The sequence below is a fragment of the Eutrigla gurnardus genome, assembly GCF_963514095.1.
Source record: "Eutrigla gurnardus genome assembly, chromosome: 1".
Classification (NCBI taxonomy): domain Eukaryota; kingdom Metazoa; phylum Chordata; class Actinopteri; order Perciformes; family Triglidae; genus Eutrigla; species Eutrigla gurnardus.
This window is the reverse complement of record NC_139915.1, coordinates 36,490,114-36,515,832: the sequence shown is the minus strand read 5'-3', so window position 1 is coordinate 36,515,832 and position 25,719 is coordinate 36,490,114. Positions and strand designations below refer to the sequence as shown.

General features: G+C 49.6%; 1 protein-coding gene across 1 annotated transcript in view; it reads left to right on the top strand.

Moving 5' to 3' along the window:
- The window catches only part of LOC311018780 (uncharacterized protein), a 40,439-nt gene extending 18,158 nt beyond the window's left edge, over positions 1-22,281 (top strand). Inside the window, exons 17-31 of the mRNA XM_084017859.1 lie at positions 121-254; positions 374-421; positions 1,530-1,639; positions 2,212-2,380; positions 2,474-2,578; positions 3,371-14,323; positions 14,578-14,654; positions 15,288-15,324; positions 15,861-16,007; positions 18,644-18,766; positions 18,854-18,951; positions 19,775-19,867; positions 20,390-20,483; positions 20,596-21,812; positions 21,883-22,281. Of these exons, the coding sequence (XP_083873985.1) occupies positions 121-254; positions 374-421; positions 1,530-1,639; positions 2,212-2,380; positions 2,474-2,578; positions 3,371-14,323; positions 14,578-14,654; positions 15,288-15,324; positions 15,861-16,007; positions 18,644-18,766; positions 18,854-18,951; positions 19,775-19,867; positions 20,390-20,483; positions 20,596-20,754 (12,347 nt within the window). The 3' untranslated portion in view covers positions 20,755-21,812; positions 21,883-22,281. The remainder of the gene's footprint in view (positions 1-120; positions 255-373; positions 422-1,529; positions 1,640-2,211; positions 2,381-2,473; positions 2,579-3,370; positions 14,324-14,577; positions 14,655-15,287; positions 15,325-15,860; positions 16,008-18,643; positions 18,767-18,853; positions 18,952-19,774; positions 19,868-20,389; positions 20,484-20,595; positions 21,813-21,882) is intronic.
- The last annotated feature ends 3,438 nt before the right edge of the window (positions 22,282-25,719 follow it).

Here is a 25,719-nt window from a genome sequence, read left to right as displayed (position 1 = left end):
AGAAGGTTTTTAATGTGAAGAATCTGATCAGTCATTGATCCCGTTAGAGTACATCCTCTCCTCGATGCTTTTGTGTCGTCCGTGTCGCGTCCCTGACACCCCGACTCTCGATGCTTCCAGGCGGTTTGCGGTCCGTCGTGGAGGAGCTGGAGCTGGAACGGAACCAGCTACAGGAGCAGATCCTGAGCCTGGAGGAGCGCTGTCAAGACCTGGAGGATCGGCTGCAGCTGCAGGCCCGTATAGAGGCCTTACAGGTACTCCACCCCCCACACCCTGCATTTGACTTCCATACTTGTGATGGAGGAAACAATAAGTGAACTGCATGCCCCCTCCCCGAAGGACTAGGATCTTGTAACAAACCCTTCTAACACAGGTGACGTTTGATGTAGATGAAGATGAGCCGCCATGTTGGGTCCCTCAGGTGTGTTGGGTGTGTCGTGTCTGTGTGCGCTAGAGGACACCTCTGGCGGTGACGGCTAACGGTGTGGTGGTGTGCCTGTTTAATCTCGGACACGTTCTGGGTTTTTTTCCCGCTAAGTGTTGAAGCGAGACTCACTGGGTGTCGTAAATCACACTTCAGCGCTCAAAGGGATGTTTGGAGAGTTTGAAGCGGAGCGACGTGCTGCCGGGGACGTATTTCAGACGCCTTAAAAAATAGTGGACACTATATTTAGAATAATTTCACTGCTTCTACCTCGATGTCAGACGGCCCTTTCTGACGGAGAACGCTCTCCACCAGACTCAGAACAGGGGAGTTGTTGTTGTTGTGTGACTTTAACTATCTGATGGAGGCGGCGGAGCAGCAGCTCCTGTGTTCCATCGGGTAAAATTGCCGTTTTTGTCAATGGAGTCTGGTGGATTTTGAAGAGAGTGTAGATAACGGATTCAGTTCCCAGGCAGAAAGGGCCGTCTGACAGCGAGGTGAAAATATTCTAAACACATTATCTGCTATCATGATATAAATCATTTCCATATCTCGATAATGATTTATATATATATTTATAAATATCTTTCTCTTTGGTGTCAAGTTAAATTATAGAGAACAAAAATAAATATTTCCAGCTACACGACTTTGATAACATGCACACAAACACAGTAATCGGATAAAAAAAATAGTTTTATTTTGAGGTTCCTGTTAATGTGTGCATGTGATTATCAGTTTAGACAATTCGTGTATCACCATATCTCCATATATTATTTCATCACAATACGGTAAGTTAACGTCTTAAAATATCGCCGTATCTCAATGTGCCGTATGCTTAAAAGGTTTTGTTTTAATGTGTTTTAAATACGTCCACATCAGTACATTGCTTCCTCACAACTGTTAGTGTAAAAACAATGGTGAATATAAAAGTTAATTATTACCACGTGGGGGAACAGCAGAGGTGATGTTGAGTTTAAAAAGTCTCCCATGATGCCGTTCTCCGGCGGCGGGTCTGCCGCCGTCCACGTCTGTGTGCAGTGAGAACGTCGTCGTCGCTGCTCTCTGTTTCACGTCTGCGTATCGGTCCGTCTCTTTTCCACCACAGAACGAGTCGGAGCGGCTGCAGAGCCAGCTGGCCGGCGTCCGGAGTCAACAGGGCCGAGACGCCGAGAAGCATCAGCTGCTGGTGAGCAGCCTCAACGATCAGCTCAAAGGGTGAGATGTTCCTTCACCGTGCAGCAGGAAAGTCACGCTTCTGTATCGGTTACAGCCACCAGTTTAAAAAGACGTGCTACAAGTCTTAATGGCACTTGAATGGTTTGGAGGCGGAGCTTCAAGGCTCAGGTTTTACAAAGTCAATTCATTCCCAACATCACCAGGGACGTTACAGCGTCACCTAGTGGAGAGAAAAAAACTGCCTTAATAGACTTTTAGGCAGAAATCTGGAGCAGACCAGGATCTTGGGTTCCATCTGGATTTGGTGTTGGTGGCAGTATAGTAGTAGTAATAGTAGTATGAACAGTAACCGGAGGTTGCATCAGGTAGCAACCTCCGGTTCAAGGAAGTGAAGCCTTAAACTTGCATTCTCTCTACTGGCCATCAGGGGGCGACTCCTCTGGTTGCAAAAGGAAGTCTGATTCACTGAAGTGGATGTAAAGTTTGCGTCAAGGCTGTTATTCTGACATATTTATTACTGCAGATCTTTTAGCGCCGACAACCAGGGCTTATCTGTATTATTTATTTAATTAAATCATTCTAACTGGGTTTGTTGCGATGATGTCCTCCAGCCTCAGCGACACTCAGGAGTGCCTGGAGAGCTCGCTCATCGAGAAGGAGAACACGTTGGCCAAGACGTCCGAGAAGCTGGAGCTCATCAGCGGCCTCCGAGAGTCTCTGAGCCAGAAGGAAACTCAGAACAAAGAGGTGTCTGAGAAACTCCTCCTAGCCGAGCACACGGTGAGAGCTTTTCCCTCCTTATCGTATTTTTGGTTAGTTTACGATTAAATAACAGCGGTTAATTTGGCTCGTTTTCTTTTCCTTCCTCTGCAGCTCGAGAATGTTTCCAAGAAATGCAACGTCTCGGAGAAACGGTGCTCCGAGCTGAAAACCGAAGTGTCCGACCTCACACAGAAGCTGAGCGCTCTGAAGGAGAAGGTGGGATTTTAATAATCTTATGTTAGCAGATATGTTTCACATTTATTTGTTTTTTCATCCATTCACTGCATTGCATATATGGAGTTATTTTTTTCTAAGAATTTTTTAACTGTAAATAATCAAATATACTCAACAAACCAAATACACACAACAAAATTCAAATTATAGCTATAATGGCAATAATTCGCAATTCATAGTTGAAAGGTCGCAAATCCTGCTGTAGGAGAACACGATGTCACATGATCATCCACATCGAGATCAGAGAGAGGAAATAACAGAAAAATAGAATAAAAACTTTATTCCTGTTATAACTTTAATCCATTTCTCCCATCTTTCTTCAAGTAAATGAATAAGATTCCTAATCCTCATAGTAGTTTTCTCCATTTCATATATTTTTCATTCACCAGCTCTTTAATTCATGATTAATGAAGTGGTCATTCTTGAACCAGTTTCTCGTTATTTGTTTAATGATTGCTTCCCTTATCGTGTGGAGTGCAGTTAAAGTCCTCAGGAGGACGAGGGGGACATTTAAACATGTATTTAAATACATTTTCATCCGGCTGTGTGTGACTGCAGCCTGAGAAGTTTGAAAGAATTCCTCAGCCGCATTGATTTGAAACTAAAACAGTTAAATAAAGGTTAAAGGGGGAAAAACATTTGAAAGTGTAGTGAAGCTAAAGACACGGCGTCCGTTTCACTGGTGCTTTGATCCGTTAATACTCCTTATCACCATGGTAACGAAGCCGCCTCCCTCGATTGCTTCATTCTTGTTCTCATCTCCCTCATTTTCAGACACAAAAGCAGGAAGTCGTCGTGGAGACTTTACAGACTGAGCTCGACCAGACCAACGAGGAGCTGGACAAATTAAACTCGGCTCACTTGGAAGAGCGAGCCCAGCTGATCCACGACCTCCAGAGCTGCGAGCGGGAAATCGACCGGCTCAAAGACGTCGTGCTGGAGAAGGACGAGGAGATATCGACCCTGAGTGGTAACATGGCAGAGTACGCGGAGCAGGTCGCCGTGCTGAAGCAGGAGCTCAAACTCAAAGACGAGAATCTGGTCCGGGTGGAAAACGCACTGAACAAGGCGGAGCGGGAGGCCATGATCATCAGAGAGTCACAGACCTCAGACCAGCAGGAGCTGCAGAGCAAGATTGCAGAGCTGGCGGACAGAGTGAAGGACGCCGAGACGGAGGCGCTCAAGGCCAAAGAGGAAAGAGAGTCCAGCGTGAACGAGGTGGAACGTCTGCTGAAGCAGACCGAGGAGGACCGGAGAACCATCCAGGAACTCCGGGGGGAGATCCAGAAACAGCTCGTCAGCCAATCAAATCATCTGTCTGAATGTGAAACACACATCACGTCGCTGAAGGAACAGCTGACTTTATCCACGAAGAAGCTCCAGCACGGAAACGGCAGCAGCGAGCAGCTACAGCAACAGCTTCAGGAGAAAGAAGAGACATACGAAAGGGAGCTGAAATCTCTCAAGGAGGAGCAGAACGAGCTACTGGCACAGGTGGAAAAATACACCAACAACGAGGAGCGCGTCCGACAGGAGATGCAGGAGAAGCTGGGAACCATAGCAACACTGGAAGAGCGACTGGAGATTACCGACAAACAGGCCGAAGACGAGAGGCAGAAATTCGACGCAGAAAAAGAGAAGTTGAGCAACGAGCTTCAGAGCAAATCTGAAAACATCGGCAAACTCAAGAGTCTGTTAAAAAGCATGAAGGCGGAGAAAAAGCAGCTGCAGGTGAAACTCGCCGGGTTGACGGAGGACCTCGAGCTGCAGAAGCAGAACGTCAATCAGCTCGGGGAAAAGATGACATCGGCTCTTGAACTGGGTCGCAGCCTCGAGAGCCAAGTGGATCGTCTCACAAAAGAGAATGAGAGACTTGAGCTGGAAGTGACCGGAAGCGTGAAAACGATCTCAGAAGTCACACGTGAAAGGGATTCCTTGCAAGCCCAAGTATCCGAACTGGAAGCGCAGCGTTCACAAAACAACGCGGCGATTGAAGGGCTACGAAAGGAAAAAGAGGATCTGACTCTTCGAACGGACAAACTCGAGCAAAGCGCGACATCCAACTCTGAGATCCTGCTGGCGAAAACAAACGAATGTCATGACCTCGGCCGGCAGCTCGGGGAGCGGGAAGAAAGCGTGGCGCTACTGCGGGAGGAAGTGCAAAGCTTGTCTTCGAAGGTGGATCAGCTTCGGAGCGACGCGGCAGAAAAGGAGCAGAAGGTCGGTGATCAATCGGCGCACATGGAGACCCAACAAAGCCAGCTGACGCTACTTCAGGAGACGCTGTCTTCGCTTCGAGAAAAGGAATCTAATGTGAAGTCCGAGTTAAGGGAGAAAGATGCCGTGTTGAAAGAGAATCAGGAAGCGCACCGGAAAGAAATGAAACACCAGAAAAACGTGGTTTCCAAATTACAGGCAGAGGCCGAGTCACTCGAGGAAGAGCGCTTGCAGCTTCGCCAGCAGATCGAAGAGAGAGAAGAGACGTTGAAGAATGTGATGCAGCAGTGTCAAAAACACAAAGAGGAAGTCAACGATGCGAACCTCGCAGTTAAGACTCTGCAGGATCAGATCCACGCCGCGGAGGAAGACGCCAGAAAGCTGCAGTGCGAAGCAGAGCTGAAGCTAACAGAGCTGGTTGGCTTGAACGCTGGCATCCAAACCCTGACAGAGGAAAACCACCAGCTCCGTGCCGAGTGTGAATCCAGAGAAAAGGAGCTCGCCGTACAAATGCAGGTCCGATCTGACCTCGACGTGCGGCTCAAGGCGACTCTTGACCAGAACGCCAGTTTGAGCGTGAAGATCGGCAGCCTGACGGAAGATAAGACAAGACTACAAGAGGAGTTGGAGCGGAATATCAAATCAGCTGCCGAGCTAAACGCCGAGAGAAGTTTACTCCGAGAGCAAAACGCCGGGCTTGAAATTCAAATGGTGGAGAACCGGAAAATAATTGAGGACCTGGTGAAGGAAAAGGAGGAGCTTATTATCGCAGAAGACAAATTAAGAAACAGCGACCAGTCGAACTCTGCAGGTTTGCTTGAAAAGACAAGCGAATGCGCTAATTTGTCGAAGGCGTTGAGGGACAGAGAAGAACGGCTTCGAAGTCTAGAAGAGGAAGTCGGTCAACGAAAACAAATGGTTTCCGCTCAGCGGAACCAGCTGCTGCAGCTTCAGGACACAATATCGATGCTGCAGGAACAAGGATCCGTGCTCAAGGCGGGGCTTCTGGAGAAGGACGCAATGTTTCGGCAGAAAGCGGAGGAGTGTGGCCTTCTCCAGAGCGAGGTCGTGCAACAGAAGGAACTCGTGTCACGGATGCAGGCTGAGCTGGAGTTGCTCGGGCGAGTGCGCTCGGAGGTGGAACAGCACGTGGAGCAAAAAGATCAGGCGCTGAAAGATTTAACGAGTGAGTTTCACCACCAGAAGGACGAGCTGAGTAAACGGAACGAGTCTGTGATGGCGCTCAGTGCTCAGCTCGGCACCATGAACGAGAGCGCCGCCGAGACTGAGGCTGAAGTGGCCGAGCTGAAGGCCGCCGTGCAGAAGCTCGCCGCGGAAAATCAACAGCTCACAGCAGAGGGGGACCAGAGAAAGGCGGAGGCCGTCGATCTCAACGACAACATTCAAGCGTTGAACGAGCAGAATGCAAGACTAAAATCAGAACTTCAGAAAATGGCAGTGGATTTGTCCGGTGAGCGCAAAGAGGTTGAAGGCCTCAAAGCAGCGGTCTGCGACGGGGGCGCTGAGACGGAGAGGCTCAGTGCGACCGTGCAAAAAAAAGACGACTTGATCCAGCAACTTAACAGCCGGATCGCTGAGCAGCAGGAGCAGCTGACGCAGAAAGGAGATGCCAACGTCAGTTTGAGTGCAAACACTTCCGAGCTTGAAGATCGCATTCGTCAACTCCAAGGACAAATGGACAAGATTTCTTCTGAGGCATCCATGCTGAAAAGTGCTATGGAGGAAAAAGAGCAGCAGAGTCTTGAATCTCAGAGTCGCTTTTCAGTTGCCATTGAGAATCTCCGAGCCAGAGAGTTGGAGTGTGAGGGCTTGAAAGAACAGATCTCGCACGTCCAAGAATCCCTCCAGGTGCACGCATCTGAGGTTGACGATCTGAAAAGGTCCTTGGACGAAAGAGAGGTGGCTCTTTCGGACCAATCCAAGTCCCTTCAGGATATTCAGAGGAGAGCCGATGAGGCGTCGCTCTTCAAGACACAGTTCGTGGAAAGCGCAGAGTTGGCTTCACAGCTGCAGAGTCGAATCCAGCTTCTGGCCACCGAGTCTGGAGACCTCAGGAAGTCATCGGAGGAAACGCAGAGTGCCTTTAACAACCTGCAGGAGAAATACGCAGCTAACTTAGAGGAGCTGCAAGATGCGACGGAGCGGCTGAACCAAAGGACCATCGAGGCTTCCGACCTTCGGAAGGCGTCGGATGACGCCGGCAAGCGACATCAGAGCGCGATAGAGACACTGAGGAGTGAGCTATCTACGATCCATCACAAACTGGAGAAAACGGAAGGCCTGAACTTAAGTCTGTCGAAGGAAAAGGACGAAGCGTTTGCTTCCCATCAAGCGAGCGTGTCGCTGCTTACTGTCGAGATAGAGCGACTCAAATCGCAGCATCTTCAAGTCGTGGCGCAAATGAACGCGCTGACGGAAAACCTGGAGCAGAGGGAGATGGCTCTCCATGCCATCAACAGCCAGTACATGTCGCAGGCCAAGCACACGTCGCAGCTGGTCTCAGAAATACAGAAGCTGGAGCAGCAAAACAAGAGACTCAGCGAGGAGGTCAGCTCGGCAAAGGAGGAGCACCAGAGTCGTTTGCAGGAGGAAGTCAGGAAGCATGTCGCGGAGAGGGAGGAGCTGGAACGGAGGCATCATCAGATGTGGGCGTTGCAGGGGGAGCTGCAGGTGGAGATGGAGCGGCGGTCCAGCAGCATGAACGAAACAATGGAGCAAACGATGTCCGAGAAGGAGACCCTTCAAGCAAAGGTTAGTGCCAAAGACGAAGAAGTGTATCGATTAACAGAGAACGTTCAGAAGATAGAGCAGATTCTGCAGGACTCTGAGAAGGAGTGGCTGTTAGTGCTGGATAGAGAGAAACAGGATAAGAACCTGCTCGCAGAGCGACTGAGAGGTGTTGAAAATGAAATGAACTCTAAAGATGTTAAAGTTAATGCTTTGAAAAGAGACCTGGACAATTTGCAGGAGAAGCTAGCAGAGGCTTTGTTCGCCATCGGGCAGGGATCTGATCAGCTGAGTGCCAAAGAGTTGGAGGCGTCGGCGTCCAGAATTCAACTGGAGAAGGTGTTAGCCTCCGTCCTGGAGAAAGATAACCACAACAGTCGTCTGCAAAAGGCGCTAAAAGCTGCAGAACATGAGTTGCAAAAACAAAAAGAGTCCTCTTTACTGGATATTAAACAATTAAAAGAGAGGCGTCAGTGTGATGTAGAAGCTTTGAGGAAGGAATTGGATAAAACACAGAAGATGCTCAGTGAAGGAGAGAGCAGTAACGACAAGATTGCTCAACAAATTGCTCTTTTGCAAGAGACGGCGGAGCATCTGCAGACTCGACTCGATGCTGAGTTGGAGAAAAACACGTCTTTGCACCTAGACTTGCAAGCAAAAGTGGAGCGAATAAACTGTATGAGCCTTCAGATAAGTCAGCAGAAGGAGTTACTGGCCGGACTCAGTCAACAGTTAAGGGATAAAGACGTGTCCATCGCCCAGGTCATAGAGTCCGCATCGAATGAAAGAATGAAACTTGGCGAGGAAAAAACATCTCTCACAGCACAATTGGAAAACCTAGAGCGAGAACACGGAACCTCCAGGAAGACGCTCGAGGAGATGTCTCAGCAGTTAGAGGAAGAAATGAACACCAAGGATTTGCAGAAGCTTGAGCTGATGAAAAGAAATGAGGATCTGAAGAGCGAACTCGTCAAGACGTCTAAAGAAAAGGATGCGGTGAAGAAGAAGCTTCAAGCTGCTCTCATTGTACGTAAAGATCTGCTGAGAAGACTTGAGGCGTATGAAAACCAAAGAGAAGAGAGCGAACATGATAAAAGTGAGGTTTCGCTTTTACGAGATAAATTACAGGAAGTGACGAATGGATCTCAGGCCGCGGCCGAGACGTATGAAGAAAACATTTCTCTTCTTGAAAAGAAACTTCTCGAGAAGGAAGGAGAGATCGCTGCTAGCAAAACCGAAGGCGAAAGACTCGTGGATCGGCTGCAGTCGGAGAACCAATCGCTGCGAGCCGGGATCGCAGAGAAGGAATCCCGTTTGTCGGAAACACTGATTGAGAAAAAAGCCTTCGTGGAGCAGCTGCAGGAGAGAAGAGAGGCGTCGGAGCGAGACCGAAAGAAAGTAGAAGATCTTCAGAACGAGATCAAGACATGTAGAGACGAGTTAACAGACAAGTCCTCCTCTGCCGTCGATTTGGAGAACGAACTTGCACAGATGAAGCTGGAGAAGGCGAAGGTGCAGAAAAAGGCCCAGGCCGCCCTGCTGGCGCGCAAAGAGACGCTGAAGAATGCTCAGGAGAACGAGCAGAAACTAACCCAAGAGCTCGCCGAGCTGAAAGACGACTACAAGGCCCTGCTGGAGCAACGCTGCCGGCAGACCAACGAGCTGAACGCCGTCCAGATGAACTTCGACGGGAAGGTGCGGGAGCTGGAGGACCTCCGCAGGACTGCTCTGTCCGATCGAGACGAACTGGACACTTTGAGGCAGCTGGTTGAGGAGCGAGACAAAACCCTGCAGGACCTGAAGATGTCTCTGGCTGAGAAGGAGAGCCAGTGTCATTCGCTGTCGAACCTGCAAACGGAGCTGGATACCGCTAAGTCCAGACTGGAGCGCGCATCTGTTGAGATGGCGAGTAAGGACGAGGTTCTAGTCGCCGCGGAGCGGAGAGGCAAAGTGCTGGAATCCAAACTTCACACGGTGGAGAGCGACTTGGAGAAATCTCAGGTGGAAGTCGGCGAGAAAGCGGAAGAAGCTGAGAAATATCAGGAAACGGTTAAAGCTGCGGAGCTGAAGTCCCAAACATTGGAGACAAAGCTGAGCGCTGCCGAGAAACACGCCGTGGAACACAAAGAGAAATATACACTCCTGGTCGAGGAAAACCAGAGCCTTTTGGAGAAAATGAATGAATTGGAGACGGCAGCGGAGACGGCAGCGGAAATGCAGTGTCGGCTCAATGACAACAAAACCATGTTGACTGAACAGCTGGAAACAGCACAACAGCTTTGCACCGAAAAAGAAACCAACTTGGATTTGTTAAATCAAGAAAAAGAAAATGCTCTCAGATTAATTGGTGAACTCAGAGATGAGGTCACCTCGCTGAAGGAGCGAATAGAGGAGAACGTAAAGGCCGAATCGTCCACCAAACGGGAAGACACCATCGCTGCCGAAGACTTTGAAGCAACGCTGAAGGAGAGAGATGACGCCTTGTCGCTTTCTCGGGCGCAAGTTTCAGAACAGGAAGAACTGATAGCTGCACTTGAACTGCAGTTACGGCAGCGAATCAAAACCCACGAATCGGCCATTGAAAAGATGAGGACGGAGGCCGACGAGCTTCAGAAGTCTCATGACGACAGCGCCAAAGAGAGCGAGCGGGATGGCCGAGGCAAAGTTTCTCTCCTGACCAGGAAACTCCAGGCGGCATTGGTGTCAAGGAAAGAGCTCATGAAGGAAAACGCAGTGCTGAAAGAAGAAGCAGAGAAGCTGTCGGCTGAACACGAAGCTAAAGAAGGCGAGTATTTAACTCTGCGAGCGTCGGTGCTGAAGCTGAGACAGCAGAATGTGGAGCTGGAGAGCTCCGTGTCTTCCCTGACCAGGGAGAAGGAGGAGCTCAGCGGCGAGGCCGACGGCGTCCTCAGCGACAACCACAGCCTGGCGGCGGCCTGCGACAGCCTGAAGCTCACCATCGAAAACATCACCCAGCAGAAACAAGCCTTCTCCTGCCAGCTCGAGTCTCTCAAGGACTCTCAGACGGAGGAGCTGTCCAAGTGGAAGTCGAGGCATGCCGAGCTGAAGCAGGAGTACGAGTCTCTCCTGCAAGCGTACGAAAATGTCAGCAGCGAAATGGACAAGATGAGAAAGCTCCTGGAGGGCGCTAAATGGGACCGGCAGGAGGCCCTCAGGAGGGTCCACAACCAAGAGGCCAACCTGGAGATACTGAACGAGCGAGCTCGAGAGACGGAGGAGGAGAACGGAAGGATTAAAGAGAGGCTGCAAAGATTCTCCGAAGAGAAACGCCAGAGGATCGAGGAGCTGGAGGACGAGAATCTAAAAATCAGAAGAGAGCTGACCGAGCTCGTTGAAAACCACAAAATGGTCATGTGTGAGCTGATGGATAAAGACCGATGGTTGGAGGCTGAGATCAGCCGACTCAAAGAGATGGAGAAGGATCTTGGAGAGAAGCTCGCTGGACTGGAGTCTGAAAACAAGCAGCTTGCGCACAAGCTTGAAAATGCCAGCTGTTTGTTGGAAGAGAAGCACTCTGAATCGAACACATACACGAGCAACATGCGGCTCAAACTCGATGAAGCACTTAGTTTGAATAACTCGCTCACTGCCCAGATCGAGGCCCAGAAAACAGAACTCGGCGCTCAGCTGGAAATCAACAAGATGCTACAAAATGACAAGCAAACTCTCTCCGAAAGGATCGAGGAGATACAAAACGATCACGATTTGCAACTTGCAAAGAAAGACGAAGACGCCAAGGAGCTCAGGGACGTCATTGACGCGCATGCCCGCGAGGCGATCAGCCTCAACGAGAAGGTGAGAATCCTTGAGGATGATAAGTCCGTCCTGCAGGAGGAGCTGGAAAATGTCCAGGAGACTTCAGACAAGGTGAAATTGGAAAACGAGTATTTGGAAACCGTGATCCTCAAGAACTCTGAAAGAATGGACGAGCTGACCGAGACCGCCTCTGCTTTGCAAACCCAAAACGCGCAGCTGTCCTCTCAGCTAGAGGCAAGCAAAGAGATGAGCGGGCGAGTTCGCCAGGAGAAAGAGGAGGAGCAGCTCAAGTTGGTCCGCGAGTTTGAGGAGAAGCTGAAAACTGTTCAGAGAGGCAATGAGGGCTCCAAGAGCGTGAAGAGAGAGCTACAGGAGCTGCTCAAGGAGAAGCACCAGGAGATCAATCAGCTGCAGCACAACTGCATCAAGTACCAGGAAGTGATCTTAGACCTGGAGAGCGATCTGAAGAGCTTGCGGTCGGCCTGCGAACAGTCTGAGAAGGAGCTGAAGAAGAGCTCGGAGAAAATGGCGGCTTTAGACGAGAGGAGTGACCGGGCGGAGGCCGAGCTGTCAGAGAACAAGGAGCTCCTGCGGGAGGCTACGGAGAGAATTCTGAGTGTCGAGTCCGAAAGAGACCAACTGAGTCTGGACATGTCGCAGAAGACTAAGAAGTCTGAGGTAGCTTTGATAACGAACGCAGATGAGAAAGCGTTCAACACTTATTTGGAGAATCAGTTCGTGTTGCAGCAACAGATAGAGGAGCTGAGGGAGCTGAAAGACAAAGAAAGCCAGAGAGTGATCGAATTGCGGCAGCACTTGGACTCTCAGGACCTCCAGATAAACACGCTGAAAAGATCAGCGGAGACCAACGAGGCCAAACTGTCTGCTCTAATTGCCACACCTCAGGGTGCCGACGCCTCCAAGCGCTGGAGCGACTTGTACCAGAAGACGTTACATGAGAAGGACAACCAGCTGCTGGAGCAGGGCTTCGTCATCAAGCGCTTCCTGGAAGACATGCGAGCCAAAGACAAGGAGGTGAGTGAATTGCGGGTGACCAAGTCCCGACTGGAGAGGACCCTCAACGACTACTCAGTCGCCGCCGCCGCGCAGCAGAGGCAGCTGTTTGTCATGAGCGCTAGTAACGCGGAGCTCACCGAGACTGCAGAGCTCTCGGCAGTGCAGGTGAAAGAACTTGGTGCCCACGCCGCAAGGATGGACCGAGACAAGATCACTCTGAACCGACAGCTCGCTGACAAAGACGAAGCCATTTCCCAAATGCAGCTGAACCTCCAGCAGGTAGAGAAGTCGAATGCCGACTCGGACGCCCAGCTGCTCCTCCTACAGGCTCAGAATGACAAAGTCCAGGCCGACTTTGAGAAGCAGCAGGGGATTTCTCTGCAGCTGAAGACGCTCCTTCACGGCAAAGACGCCGAGATCTCCTCGCTGCTGTCTGCCAGAGACGGGCAGATGTCGGGATACCTAGAACAACTGCAAGCTAACCATCGTGGCCAGGTCGCCGTGTACGAGGACAGGCTGACGTCTTCACGACACCAGCGAGAAAATGCCAACAAGGAGCTGAGGAGCCTCGAGGCGAAGGTGAAGAGCTTGCAGTTTAAAGGGAACCGGTCTGTCCAGGAGAAAGAGCAGACGGCTGCCAAAATGGAGTCATTCAAGAACGCCATGGTATCCTTGCAGAGCGAACGAGAGCGACTGATGTCGGAGTACAGAATCCTCGAAGCGAAGAGCCAGTTGGGGTTAAAGGGTAAAGATGGCTCTGCCGATGGCGAAGGCGGCGCCACCCGAGGCCTCAAACACGAAATAAGGAAACTGTTGCATCAAATGGACGATCTCAACTCGGAGAATGCCATGCTGCGGGCGCAGTTGGTTCGCTACAGGGAGGATCTGAATCAGGTTTTATTCCTGAAGGACAACCAGCTCAAGGTGCTGCTGAAGAAGCAGCAGGATGTAATCAAAAACCTGGAGACCCAGAAGGTCTCGGCCGAGAAGCAGCACAGAGGGTGTCGGCTGGAACTTCAAAGGGGAGAAGAGGCAAGCAATACTTTAAAGGCAGATATTTCTCAGCTCAAAGCCGAGGTGTCGAGCTTGGAGTCGGACGTGTCGACTCTGAGAACCGCCACGGATAAAGGCAGAGTGATCGCTGACCTGCAGGAAGCTGTCACAGCCAAAGCGGCCGAGTGTAACGACCTCCGGCAAAAACTTGTCGCTCAGAGAGTCCTGACGGACGGGCTCAAGGAGAAGATGAACTTGGTGGAGAACGAGACGGATAAAAACCTGGCTGAGGCCGAGGACAAGTACAACGCCGAGCTGGACGCCTTCGAGCATGAGGTGAAGCTGATGAGGAACCATAGGGAGACGGCCGATCAGAGGGTGGCGGAACTCACCAGAGAGCTACTGGAGACGGAGCAGCAGTTATCAGAATCTAAGAAGCAGAGCAAAGACTCAAAGGCTCAGAATGAGTCTTTGGGCAGAGCCATGGCCGCTCTGCAGAACGACCGAGACCAGCTCATCGAGGACTTCAAGGTCCTGAGAAACAGGTACGACGAAGAACTCCGAGAGACTCAGTCGGCCTTGAACCAGGTAGAGCGCCGTCTGCAGGATGCCACGTCTGACCTGGCCATGTTTGCCAAAGAGAGGGACATCCTGGTTCAGAAGTTGAATGCCTTGGAGAACAAAGACGCACACACAGAGCTGAACAACTTGCTGGATGAGCTGTCGAAGGATTTGTCTCGTAAGGAGAAGGATCTGAAGCAGGCGGTCCTGGAGAATACCGCGTACAGCAGGCAGCTGATGGCGTTCTCCAGGTCCATGGCCAGCCTCCAGAATGACCGGGACCAGCTGATGGAGGAGTTGGCCGGGGCCAAAAGAGAGGTTAAGTCCAGGCAAGGGTCAAGCTCGGAGACCATCACCTCCACGAGTGTGGACGAGTCAAAGGGAAGCGGCGTCCAGAATGAGAAGGAAGCGGCGGTAAGTTGAGTCATCGGCTGTGGTTTCAGTTTGGCTGCTGCTTGCTCGTCCTCTCTGCTGTGTTTCATGTTGCAGAAAGCATGCAGCATCAAGATTCATTTTCATTTATTTATTGATTTCATCATTGCTTTCACATGCATGGTATTTCTGTTGGGGTGCTCATGCTGTTCATGTCTGTGATATATTCAGTTTGATGACAATTGTTTGAAGATAGATTTTTATCTCCATGACTGAAGAGTGTCGTGTTCTTGCAGGAGGCAAAGCTGCAGCAAACCTACAGACCAGCTCTGGAAAAAGAACTCAGCTACGAGCAAGACATGGCAGATGTGAGGTAAACATACCATCATGACATCATCCAGAGATACTTGCTGGATTCACTGGATCTAGAAAGACCCACGTAGGCTGGTCTTCCACAGCTGAAAAAACTCCATAATGATGGTGATCAGTAAAAAGTGCTGAGTCATGCTTTGTTAGGTCTGCAAGACCACAAGATAACTACTGTTAAAACGCTGGTTTTCTGAATGGAGTCTGGTTGATGGTGCTAGGCTACGCTAACATTGTAGCTGCTCCACCAACACTCCATATAAGGTCATCTAGACATAAATACAGAGACCTTGTTGTTTGGACCACAGACAGTCTCTGGTTCCTCCACATAGTCTGGTCTGGTCTCTGGACTAATGTGAGGTAATATCTAGACCTCTGGGGGACCACAGACAGTCTCTGGTTCCTCCACATAGTCTGGTCTGGTCTGGTCTGGTCTCTGGACTAATGTGAGGTACTATCTAGACCTCTGGGGGACCACAGACCCAGGAGACAACATTTGGTTCCTCCATTTAGGATGACGATATCAATGCTGAGTGGATTTAGCTACACAGTCACATACATTTCTCAATTGAGTTGAAATATTTACATATATATGTTATATGTTGACTGATGATACTCAAGGATTGTTTTCTGTATGTAGATCTGACAACGAGAGGAAGGACACGCTGCCTGTCAAGGTAACTTATACATCTGAATTTTCTGCCTTTTTCTGAAAACTAATCTGTATTATAGTTGTTTTGCAATTTGTTCTTGTCATCTGTGCTCATGTTTTCACCTTGTGATTGATCCCCTGCTTTCTGGTCTGGTGGACTCTAAATGGACCATAATGTACTAAATGAACATCATGCTGGATTGAAGAAGACTTGAAACTAGAGATTGAGACCATAAACTCATGTTTACAATGTTTACTGAGATAATACATCAAGAGAGAAGTAGGACCATTTTCTCATAGACTTCTATACAACCAGAGAGGAGTCGCCCCCTGGTGGCCAGCAGAGAGAAGTAGGACCATTTTCTCATAGACTTCTATACTACCAGAGAGGAGTCGCCCCCTGGTGGCCACCAGAGAGAAGTAGGACCATTTTCTCATAGACTTCTATACAACCAGAGAGGAGTCGCCCCCTGTTGGCCAGCAGAGGGAATGCAGCTTTAAGGCACTTCAGCGTCGGCTGTCAGGTTTTCTTTCATGTTTGGTTTTCCTTCCCCTCAACAGGAAGCGGTGGTTCTGGCCGGTCGGGTTGGAGTCGACAAGGCAGTGGGCCGGTTGCAGGCGGAGAGGGTCCAGCTCCACGGAGACCTGCAGCGCTGCATGCTTGAGATCCAACAACGGGACCAGTACTTCCAGCAGCTCGACCTGAAGGTGGGAATCCGGCGTTGGTGGTGTTTAAGTAGCCCACCTGTTGTTGTGATGTGGGCGGCGTAGGAGTCTGTTTGATGATACCACATTATAAAACACTCAGAATGTTGGAGGTTTGATCTTTCTAGCTCTATCTTTGTTTTTAACCTGTTAAGCCCGAACCATATTTTCAGAGAAACACTCCTGTGTTTTACAGGCTGAGCAATTCATTGATAGCAAAGTTTGATTTAAGAAGACAAGCAGGAGAAATCAATACATTTACAGACAGGTGTGATGTTTATGGACAGGTGTGACGTTTATGGACAGGTGTGATGTTTAAGGACAGGTGTGATGTTTATGGACAGCTGTGATGTTTAAGGACAGGTGTGATGTTTATGGACAGGTGTGACGTTTAAGGACAGGTGTGACGTTTATGGACAGGTGTGACGTTTATGGACAGGTGTGACGTTTAAGGACAGCTGTGACGTTTATGGACAGCTGTGACGTTTATGGACAGCTGTGACGTTTAAGGACAGGTGTGATGTTTATGGACAGGTGTGATGTTTATGGACAGCTGTGATGTTTAAGGACAGGTGTGATGTTTATGGACAGGTGTGATGTTTAAGGACAGCTGTGATGTTTAAGGACAGGTGTGACGTTTAAGGACAGGTGTGACGTTTATGGACAGGTGTGACGTTTATGGACAGGTGTGACGTTTAAGGACAGCTGTGACGTTTATGGACAGGTGTGACGTTTAAGGACAGGTGTGACGTTTATGGACAGGTGTGATGTTTAAGGACAGGTGTGATGTTTATGGACAGCTGTGATGTTTAAGGACAGGTGTGATGTTTATGGACAGGTGTGATGTTTAAGGACAGCTGTGATGTTTAAGGACAGGTGTGACGTTTAAGGACAGGTGTGACGTTTATGGACAGGTGTGACGTTTATGGACAGGTGTGACGTTTAAGGACAGCTGTGACGTTTATGGACAGGTGTGACGTTTAAGGACAGGTGTGACGTTTATGGACAGCTGTGACGTTTATGGACAGGTGTGACGTTTAAGGACAGGTGTGACGTTTAACGACAGGTGTGACGTTTATGGACAGGTTTGACGTTTATGGACAGGTGTGACGTTTATGGACAGGTGTGACGTTTAAGGACAGGTGTGACGTTTATGGACAGGTGTGACGTTTATGGACAGGTGTGACGTTTATGGACAGGTGTGATGTTTAAGGACAGGTGTGATGTTTATGGACAGCTGTGATGTTTAAGGACAGGTGTGATGTTTATGGACAGGTGTGATGTTTAAGGACAGCTGTGATGTTTAAGGACAGGTGTGACGTTTAAGGACAGGTGTGACGTTTATGGACAGGTGTGACGTTTATGGACAGGTGTGACGTTTAAGGACAGCGCTGACGTTTATGGACAGCTGTGACGTTTATGGACAGCTGTGACGTTTAAGGACAGCTGTGACGTTTAAGGACAGGTGTGACGTTTATGGACAGCTGTGACGTTTAAGGACAGGTGTGACGTTTATGGACAGCTGTGACGTTTAAGGACAGGTGTGACGTTTATGGACAGGTGTGACGTTTATGGACAGGTGTGACGTTTATGGACAGCTGTGACGTTTATGGACAGGTGTGACGTTTATGGACAGGTGTGACGTTTAAGGACAGGTGTGACGTTTATGGACAGCTGTGACGTTTATGGACAGGTGTGACGTTTAAGGACAGGTGTGACGTTTAAGGACAGGTGTGACGTTTAACGACAGGTGTGACGTTTAAGGACAGGTGTGACGTTTAAGGACAGGTGTGACGTTTATGGACAGGTGTGACGTTTAAGGACAGGTGTGACGTTTATGGACAGGTGTGACGTTTAAGGACAGGTGTGACGTTTATGGACAGGTGTGACGTTTAAGGACAGGTGTGACGTTTAAGGACAGGTGTGACGTTTAAGGACAGGTGTGACGTTTATGGACAGGTGTGACGTTTATGGACAGCTGTGACGTTTATCGACAGGTGTGACGCTTATCGACAGGTGTGACGTTTAAGGACAGGTGTGACGTTTATGGACAGGTGTGACGCTTATGGACAGGTGTGACGTTTATGGACAGGTGTGACGTTTATGGACAGGTGTGACGTTTAAGGACAGGTGTGACGTTTAAGGACAGGTGTGACGTTTATGGACAGGTGTGACGTTTATGGACAGCTGTGACGTTTATGGACAGGTGTGACGTTTATGGACAGGTGTGACGTTTAAGGACAGGTGTGACGTTTATGGACAGGTGTGACGTTTATGGACAGCTGTGACGTTTAACGACAGGTGTGACGTTTATGGACAGGTGTGACGTTTAAGGACAGGTGTGACGTTTAAGGACAGGTGTGACGTTTAAGGAGAGCTGTGACGTTTAAGGAGAGCTGTGACGTTTAAGGACAGGTGGGATGTTTAAGGACAGGTGTGACGTTTAAGGACAGGTGTGACGTTTAAGGACAGGTGTGACGTTTAAGGACAGCTATGATGTTTAAGGACAGGTGTGATGTTTAAGGACAGCTGTGATGTTTAAGGACAGGTGTGAAACCATCTTCCTGGTGTTGACCAGGACTCTGGCAGCAGCATTCTGGATGAAACCGTTTACATCTAAATCTCCTCCACCCCCACAGCTGCAGCAGGCGGTGGAGGAGAAAGGTGTGGTTGCCAATCAGCTGAGAGCTGTTTCCCAGACCCTGAGGGACACCCAGGATCGCTGCCACTGGCTGGAGAGCCAGGTTCCAGGCCAGGCTCAGGTACGCCATCCTTCTGCTCTCTGTGCTGTCATAATAATGATATAATCTCAATACACACACACTGTAACGCTGCGTCCTCGCCACCAGGGGTCAGTGTATGCCGAGGTTGCTCCGGGAGCCCCCCAGGAGAGGAGCGACACCTCCCTGATGGTTGACACTGCCGAAGCCGGTCTGCTCCGAGAACGGTGAGGAGACCCCGTCCTTCCTCTTCCTTCCTGTGTGTCATAGAGCAGGAAGTCCCGCCCCCAGTCGAATCATTTCACGTCCCTTTAGAATAGTCATAAATTACACACATATGAATACATTTTTACAACATCATAAAACACATGCTGTTACGTTTGTAATATGCAGGACTCCACATGAAATAGCTGCATTCCAACAATTAAAAAGTTATATATTCTTCTTTCTTTATTTCTAACAATGAAAAAAAAAGGTGAAAATTAATAAACAAAATAAGAAAAATTAGAAAATACACACACAGGAAAGGGGTGGGGTTTGGACACAGGGAAGGGGTGGGGCTTGGACACAGGGAAGGGGTGGGGCTTGGACACAGGGAAGGGGCAGGGCTTGGACAAAGGGAAGGGGCGGGGTTTGGACACAGGGAAGCGGTGGGGCTTGGACACAGGGAAGGGGCAGGGCTTGGACAAAGGGAAGGGGCGGGGTTTGGACACAGGGAAGGGGTGGGGCTTGGACACAGGGAAGGGGTGGGGCTTGGACACAGGGAAGGGGCAGGGCTTGGACAAAGGGAAGGGGCGGGGTTTGGACACAGGGAAGGGGCGGGGCTTGGACACAGGGAAGGGGTGTGGCTTGGACACAGGGAAGGGGTGGGGCTTGGACACAGGGAAGGGGTGGGGCTTGGACACAGGGAAGGGGCAGGGCTTGGACAAAGGGAAGCGGTGGGGCTTGGACACAGGGAAGGGGGCTGGGCTTGTCCTCCCTGTTCTCGTACAGGTGTTGTTCCAGGTGTTCTGCTTGTCGATGCGTTGACGTGTCGTCGTGTGTTTTCAGCCTGCTGGAGTTGGAGCTCAGTCTGATGGACGAGAGAGCGAGGAGAGAGTTGGCCGAGGAGGCTCTACGCCTCGCCGAGGACGGAGCCAAGAGGTACGCTGCGATCAATATCACTTGTATCAGCAACAACAGATTGATCGGTCAGGTCTTAAAGAGCAGGAAGAAGACAAGATTCTGTTTTCGTTTCCTGTCCTGTGTCTCCATGGAAACGGCACAACGGTGGCTAAATGTAGAGTCAAACGTGTCTTTATTGCAGGATGACACAGTGATGATGTCATATATACATTTTTTTTAAATGTTTTTTTTTAATCATTTATTTTACAAACAAATATAAAAAGACGATGAAGTCTACACATCAAACGAAGGCGAAAGCAACACATGACGTGTTCGAGATTTTTTTCATCTTCTGGCTATGAAAATGGTGTAATTTTGGTGATTTATTAAAAATAAATGTATAAGGGTTCAGAGGTTTAAAGTTCAGTCAGACTTCATATGACTGAAGCTGAATATTCACAATTATTTCTATGAAGTCGAGTTTTGATTCTTTTCATCGGTGGATATTTTTGACTAAAGGACTTTGATGTTAAATGTGTTGGTTTTTGCCGTTCCATCCAGGGACGCTCAGCGGGACGTCAGCATCGACATGGAGGCAGAAGAAGAGTGGGAAGCTCTGAGTCTGAACCCCAACCAGCCTCTGATCACACGGAAGGTACGACGAGCACGGGGGCTGGAAATCCTGGAAAACACTTGAGTTTTAGTGTGGGGTTTTCAAAGTTTTAAAAATGGTTGGCGATATAAAACGTTTGGTTCTGTGCCTGCAGGTGAAAGGCGGCGTGGCGGCGTGTCGCCGCTGGCTGAGGGGGCGGAGCCTCTACTTCTCCAGGCTGCTGACGAGCCGCGCCCGCTCGCGCTACTTCTTCCTGGCCTACCTGCTCACCATTCACCTGCTCGTCCTCATGTGCCTCACCGGCGCCCTCTAGCCGCCTCCCACTGGGACTCCACGCCACTTGGGCTGAAGGTCAACAGCGGCGTGTGCGGGAGGCGGGACTTAACGTCGGAGGGATTTAATTTGGTGGTTGAAGCCGGAGCTCTGATTGGTCGGTACTAAGAACGCGTCATATTTCGTTATTAGGGAGGAAAGAAAACGTTTTTTTCTTTATTATTTGTAATTATTTTCATCATATATCGTTAAATGGGTCAACAATCAGAGCGGGATGTGATTTAAAAGTGTTAACACTTGTTCTTTAAACACGGAATGAGATTTTTATTCATCCGACAGTTTGTCTCTATCTCTACGTGTTTTCTGCTAAATCGAAGACTTAAAGTGCGTTCAGTTTGTTGTTTTCGGATCCGAATCGGAAGAGAAACGTTTTACTTTCTGACTTGTAGTTGAACGTCTTCGATGTAAAAAGCCTCGAGAAGGAGCAGGAAGCCATATTTCCCCCCGAAAACAACGTCGTTCTCCGACATGCGACGAACGTCCCGTCTGCGTTAGCTTTACGATTTATCCGATATTAATCGGACAAAGTCAGCCTGTCGGTGCACACGCTGGCTGATATGCTCAGATGTCCTTTTTTTTTTCCCCGACTCTAATACGGAAAGTGCTGCTAAGAATAATCGGGGAGTGATGTCATTACATAGTTTAAGCAGCAGAGGGCGCTGTTTGCTGAGAAAAGCAATACGAGCTGGTGTAACGTTTAACAGCCTGGAGCAAACTTAATCAGGTGTGAATGAGGCTTTAGGCAAGGCATGATGGGAAATATGAGGATGGGGGGGGGGGCATGCTCATCACTGCTAGCTTAAGCGTATGGCTTTTTACACTGCATAAGTTAGCCTAGCAGCTAGCGGACTTCCTCTTATATATCGGCTGATAGCATTGATATCCAAGCAATGTCACTCCATAACGTCGGCTTCGGCTCGTCTTTGCATCCTCATCCCGATCGCCTGCTGCGACATAATAACTATGCACTGAAGCTCCCAGCGAGCGTCCAATCGCCTGGAAGCTCCCGAAGCCAAATGTGGCGGCGCGGCGTCCACGGTGCGGCGTCCACGGTGCGGCGTCCACGGCGCGGCGTCCTCGGCGCGGCGTCCTCGGCGCGGCGTCCTAGGCGCTGCCAGTGAACTCCTTAAATGGTAAAAAAAAACAAAGCATATGAAAGTACATACGGTGTGAATTTAAGGTTTATTATAGTATTTATGTGTGCATCCTCAGAACGTGACGGACTGTGTGTGTGTGTGTGTGTGTGTGTGTGTGTGTACATTTAACGGTCTGTACATAAAGGGGAACGATGGATCTATTTATGGGGGAAAAAAGAAGAACACTACTGAGAAATGTTCAGAGGGCATATTTTCTCTACTGCCTCCTATTTTTAAGAGAAAGCTATGCTCATTGGTCTTCGGTGACATCATCGGGCTCAACTTGGTGCAATACTGTGTCAGAGGTGAACCTTGTCAGGTCGCACCTCAACCAATCTGGAGACGTTTAATAATAAAGTTATTGAACTTTCCTCTCTGTGACGTGTGTGTTTGTTTTTTGCAACCAGTGAAGGAAGTGACCATATTTGGACATGAGCGGCAACCTTACTGGATCTGGATCCATGTGGATTCTGGTGAGAAGCTGCTTGGATGGAAGTCTATGAGAAAATGGTCCTACTTCTCTCTGCTGGCCACCAGGGGGCGACTCCTCTCTGGTTGTATAGAAGTGTATGAGAAAATGGTCCTACTTCTCTCTGCTGGCCACCAGGGGGCGACTCCTCTCTGGTTGTATAGAAGTCTATGAGAAAATGGTCCTACTTCTCTCTGCTGGCCACCAGGGGGCGACTCCTCTCTGGTTGTATAGAAGTCTATGAGAAAATGGTCCTACTTCTCTCTGCTGGCCACCAGGGGGCGACTCCTCTCTGGTTGTATAGAAGTCTATGAGAAAATGGTCCTACTTCTCTCTGCTGGCCACCAGGGGGCGACTCCTCTCTGGTTGTATAGAAGTGTATGAGAAAATGGTCCTACTTCTCTCTGCTGGCCACCAGGGGGCGACTCCTCTCTGGTTGTATAGAAGTCTATGAGAAAATGGTCCTACTTCTCTCTGCTGGCCACCAGGGGGCGACTCCTCTCTGGTTGTATAGAAGTCTATGAGAAAATGGTCCTACTTCTCTCTTGATGTATTATCTCAGTAAACATTGTAAACATGAGTTTATGGTCTCAATCTCTAGTTTCAAGTCTTCTTCAATCCAGCATGATGTTCATTTAGTACATTATGGTCCATTTAGAGTCCACCAGACCAGAAAGCAGGGGATGCTTTAGGGGGCGGGGCTTACCTGCTGATTGACAGGTCCATTTAGAGTCCAACACACCAGAAAGCAGAGTCCGGATGTTTATATTGATCATAGCTGTGTGATTATAGATTATTATTTGAGTGTATTAGAGAACTTTTTATTCATACTCAATGTAATGTGTACATGAAGCCACTAGATGGAGACGTCTAATCATGTAAGACCAGAACGTCAGAACAGAGTGTAAAACAAGTCTCTCTCTTCAATCTGCTAATATTAACGCAGTAATTCCCCTGTTTCTCCTTCTATCATCTCATGTTGGTCTGGAGAAAGGAAGGAAGCTGCTTTGTCTCTTGTTGGTAAGTGAGAAACTAATTGTAGATTTGGGTTTAGGCATTGTGTGTGTAAAGCTAGTGGTAACATTTAGTCTAGTATTGATAGCTTGTTGTTGAACTTCTTGTGAAGCTGTCTATGGTAAGTGAGCAATCAGCTTGTTTGAGCCATCTCACCTGTAGTGAATAGACTTGATTAGAGGGAGGGAGGAGCCACAGTCAGTACTTGCGGTAAATTGAGCACTTAAAAGGCTGTCACTACAGCGTCAGCTGCAGCGTCGGGCCATCAGAACGAAGACAGCTGAACAAAGACACAGGGAGTCTATCTGCGGGAGTCCAGAGAGGAAGCCCATTGAGGTAGGTATAACATCTCAACCCCCCCCCCCCCCTCCTCACAGCCATGTGTCTTATCCCAGTCAGGACATCACACTGGAGAAGATTTTACCGAAGTCCCTTCATTCGAGGCTGTAACCCATCCAATCTCTGCTACCCACCATTCTCCACCGGTAAGGAACTTGAAGTACTAGGGGGGCTGTGGAACTGCCAGTCTGCAGTCAAGAAGGCGGACACCATCTCAGCCTATGCCTCCCTGCAGACTCTCCACTTCCTGGCCCTCACAGAGACCTGGATCACCACAAACACTGCTACTCCAGCTGCCCTTTCAACTGCCTACTCGTTTTCATACTCCCCAAGACGAACAGGGCGAGGAGGAGGAACTGGGCTCCTCATCTCACCCAGATGGTCCTACCAGGTCCTTCCTCTCGACCACCTACCCCGATCTACGCTTGAATTTCACGCCGTCTCTGTCACCCTTCCTTTCAAACTCAACATCATAGTGATCTATCGCCCACCCGGTCCTCTCTGTGACTTTTTGGATGAGATGGATGCCCTCCTGAGCTGCTCCCCTGATGATGGCACGCCGCTCGTCGTCCTCGGTGACTTCAACATCCACTCGGGAAAGCTGCACTCATCTGAATTCATTGACTTCTTTTCCGCATTTGACCTTACGCTCTCCCCCTCTCCACCAACTCACCGCACCGGGAACCAACTTGACCTTGTCTTCACAAGATCCTGTGGCATCTCGGCATTCTCTGTTACCCCGCTCACCGTGTCCGACCACCACTTTGTGACTTTCTCCCTCCCCATGAAGCCCACCTCATCCCTCCCCTCTACGCCTCGAATGGTCACCAGCCGCCGCAACCTGAAATCCCTCACTCCCTCCGCTCTCTCCTCAACTGTTATCTCCTCGCTCCCATCCTCGGAACAGTTCTCCTTAATGCCTACTGAGGAAGCCTCCTCTATCCTGATGTCCTCACTCGCCTCTTCTTTGGACACTCTCTGTCCCCCAATCTCACGACCGGCGCGATCATCTCCCCCCCCTCCCTGGCTGTCTGAACCTCTGCGAACCAACAGATCATTGTTGCGAGCGTCAGAGAGAAAATGGAAGAAATCGGGCCAGCACGAGGACCTTGCTCACTACCACCTCCTCCTCTCTGACTTCACCTCAACTGTGTCGGCAGCTAAATCTGCCTTCTACCTGGCAAAGATCAACTCTTCTGCCTCCAACCCCAGGAAACTCTTCTCCATGTTCTCTTCCCTCCTCACCCCTCCTACCCCTCCCCCCCTTCCTCCCTTACTGCCGATGACTTTGCTACTTACTTTACCAAGAAAGTAAATGACATCAGCTCCTCATTCACGCCTATTCCCTCCCAGAAGACATCTCCCCCAACTCTCAACTCGGATGGTCTTACCAGCTTTAGCCCCCTCACCTCTGAAGATGTTCACGCACTTGTTACATCTAAAGACTGCCCTCGCATGGACCTGTCGGTCACTGTTGAGGGCATCACAGTATTTCCTTCCTCAACTGCGAGGAACCTGGGTGTAATCCTCGATGACCAACTATCTTGCACCCCCAACATCACTGCTGTGGCCCGATCCTGCAGATTTGCCCTCTACAATATCCGCAGGATTCGGACCTTCCTCACAAAGGATGCAACGCAGCTCTTGGTCCAAGCACTGGTCATCTCCCGCCTTGACTACTGCAACTCTCTCCTGGCCGGCTCCCGGCCTCTGCGATTAAACCATTGCAGCGTATCCAGAACGCTGCAACACGTCTTATCTTCAATCTACCATAATTCTCCCACGTGACCCCCCTCCTCCGTGACCTCCACTGGCTCCCTGTTGCAGCACGCATCCAATTCAAGACGATGACACTGGCCTTCAGGGCCATCAATGGAACGGCACCTGCCTACCTTCAAACACTGGTCAAACCTCATGCCCCGAAGCGAGCACTCCGCTCCTCTACTTCAGCTGGCCGGCTGGTACCACCATCGCTGAAATCAAACAA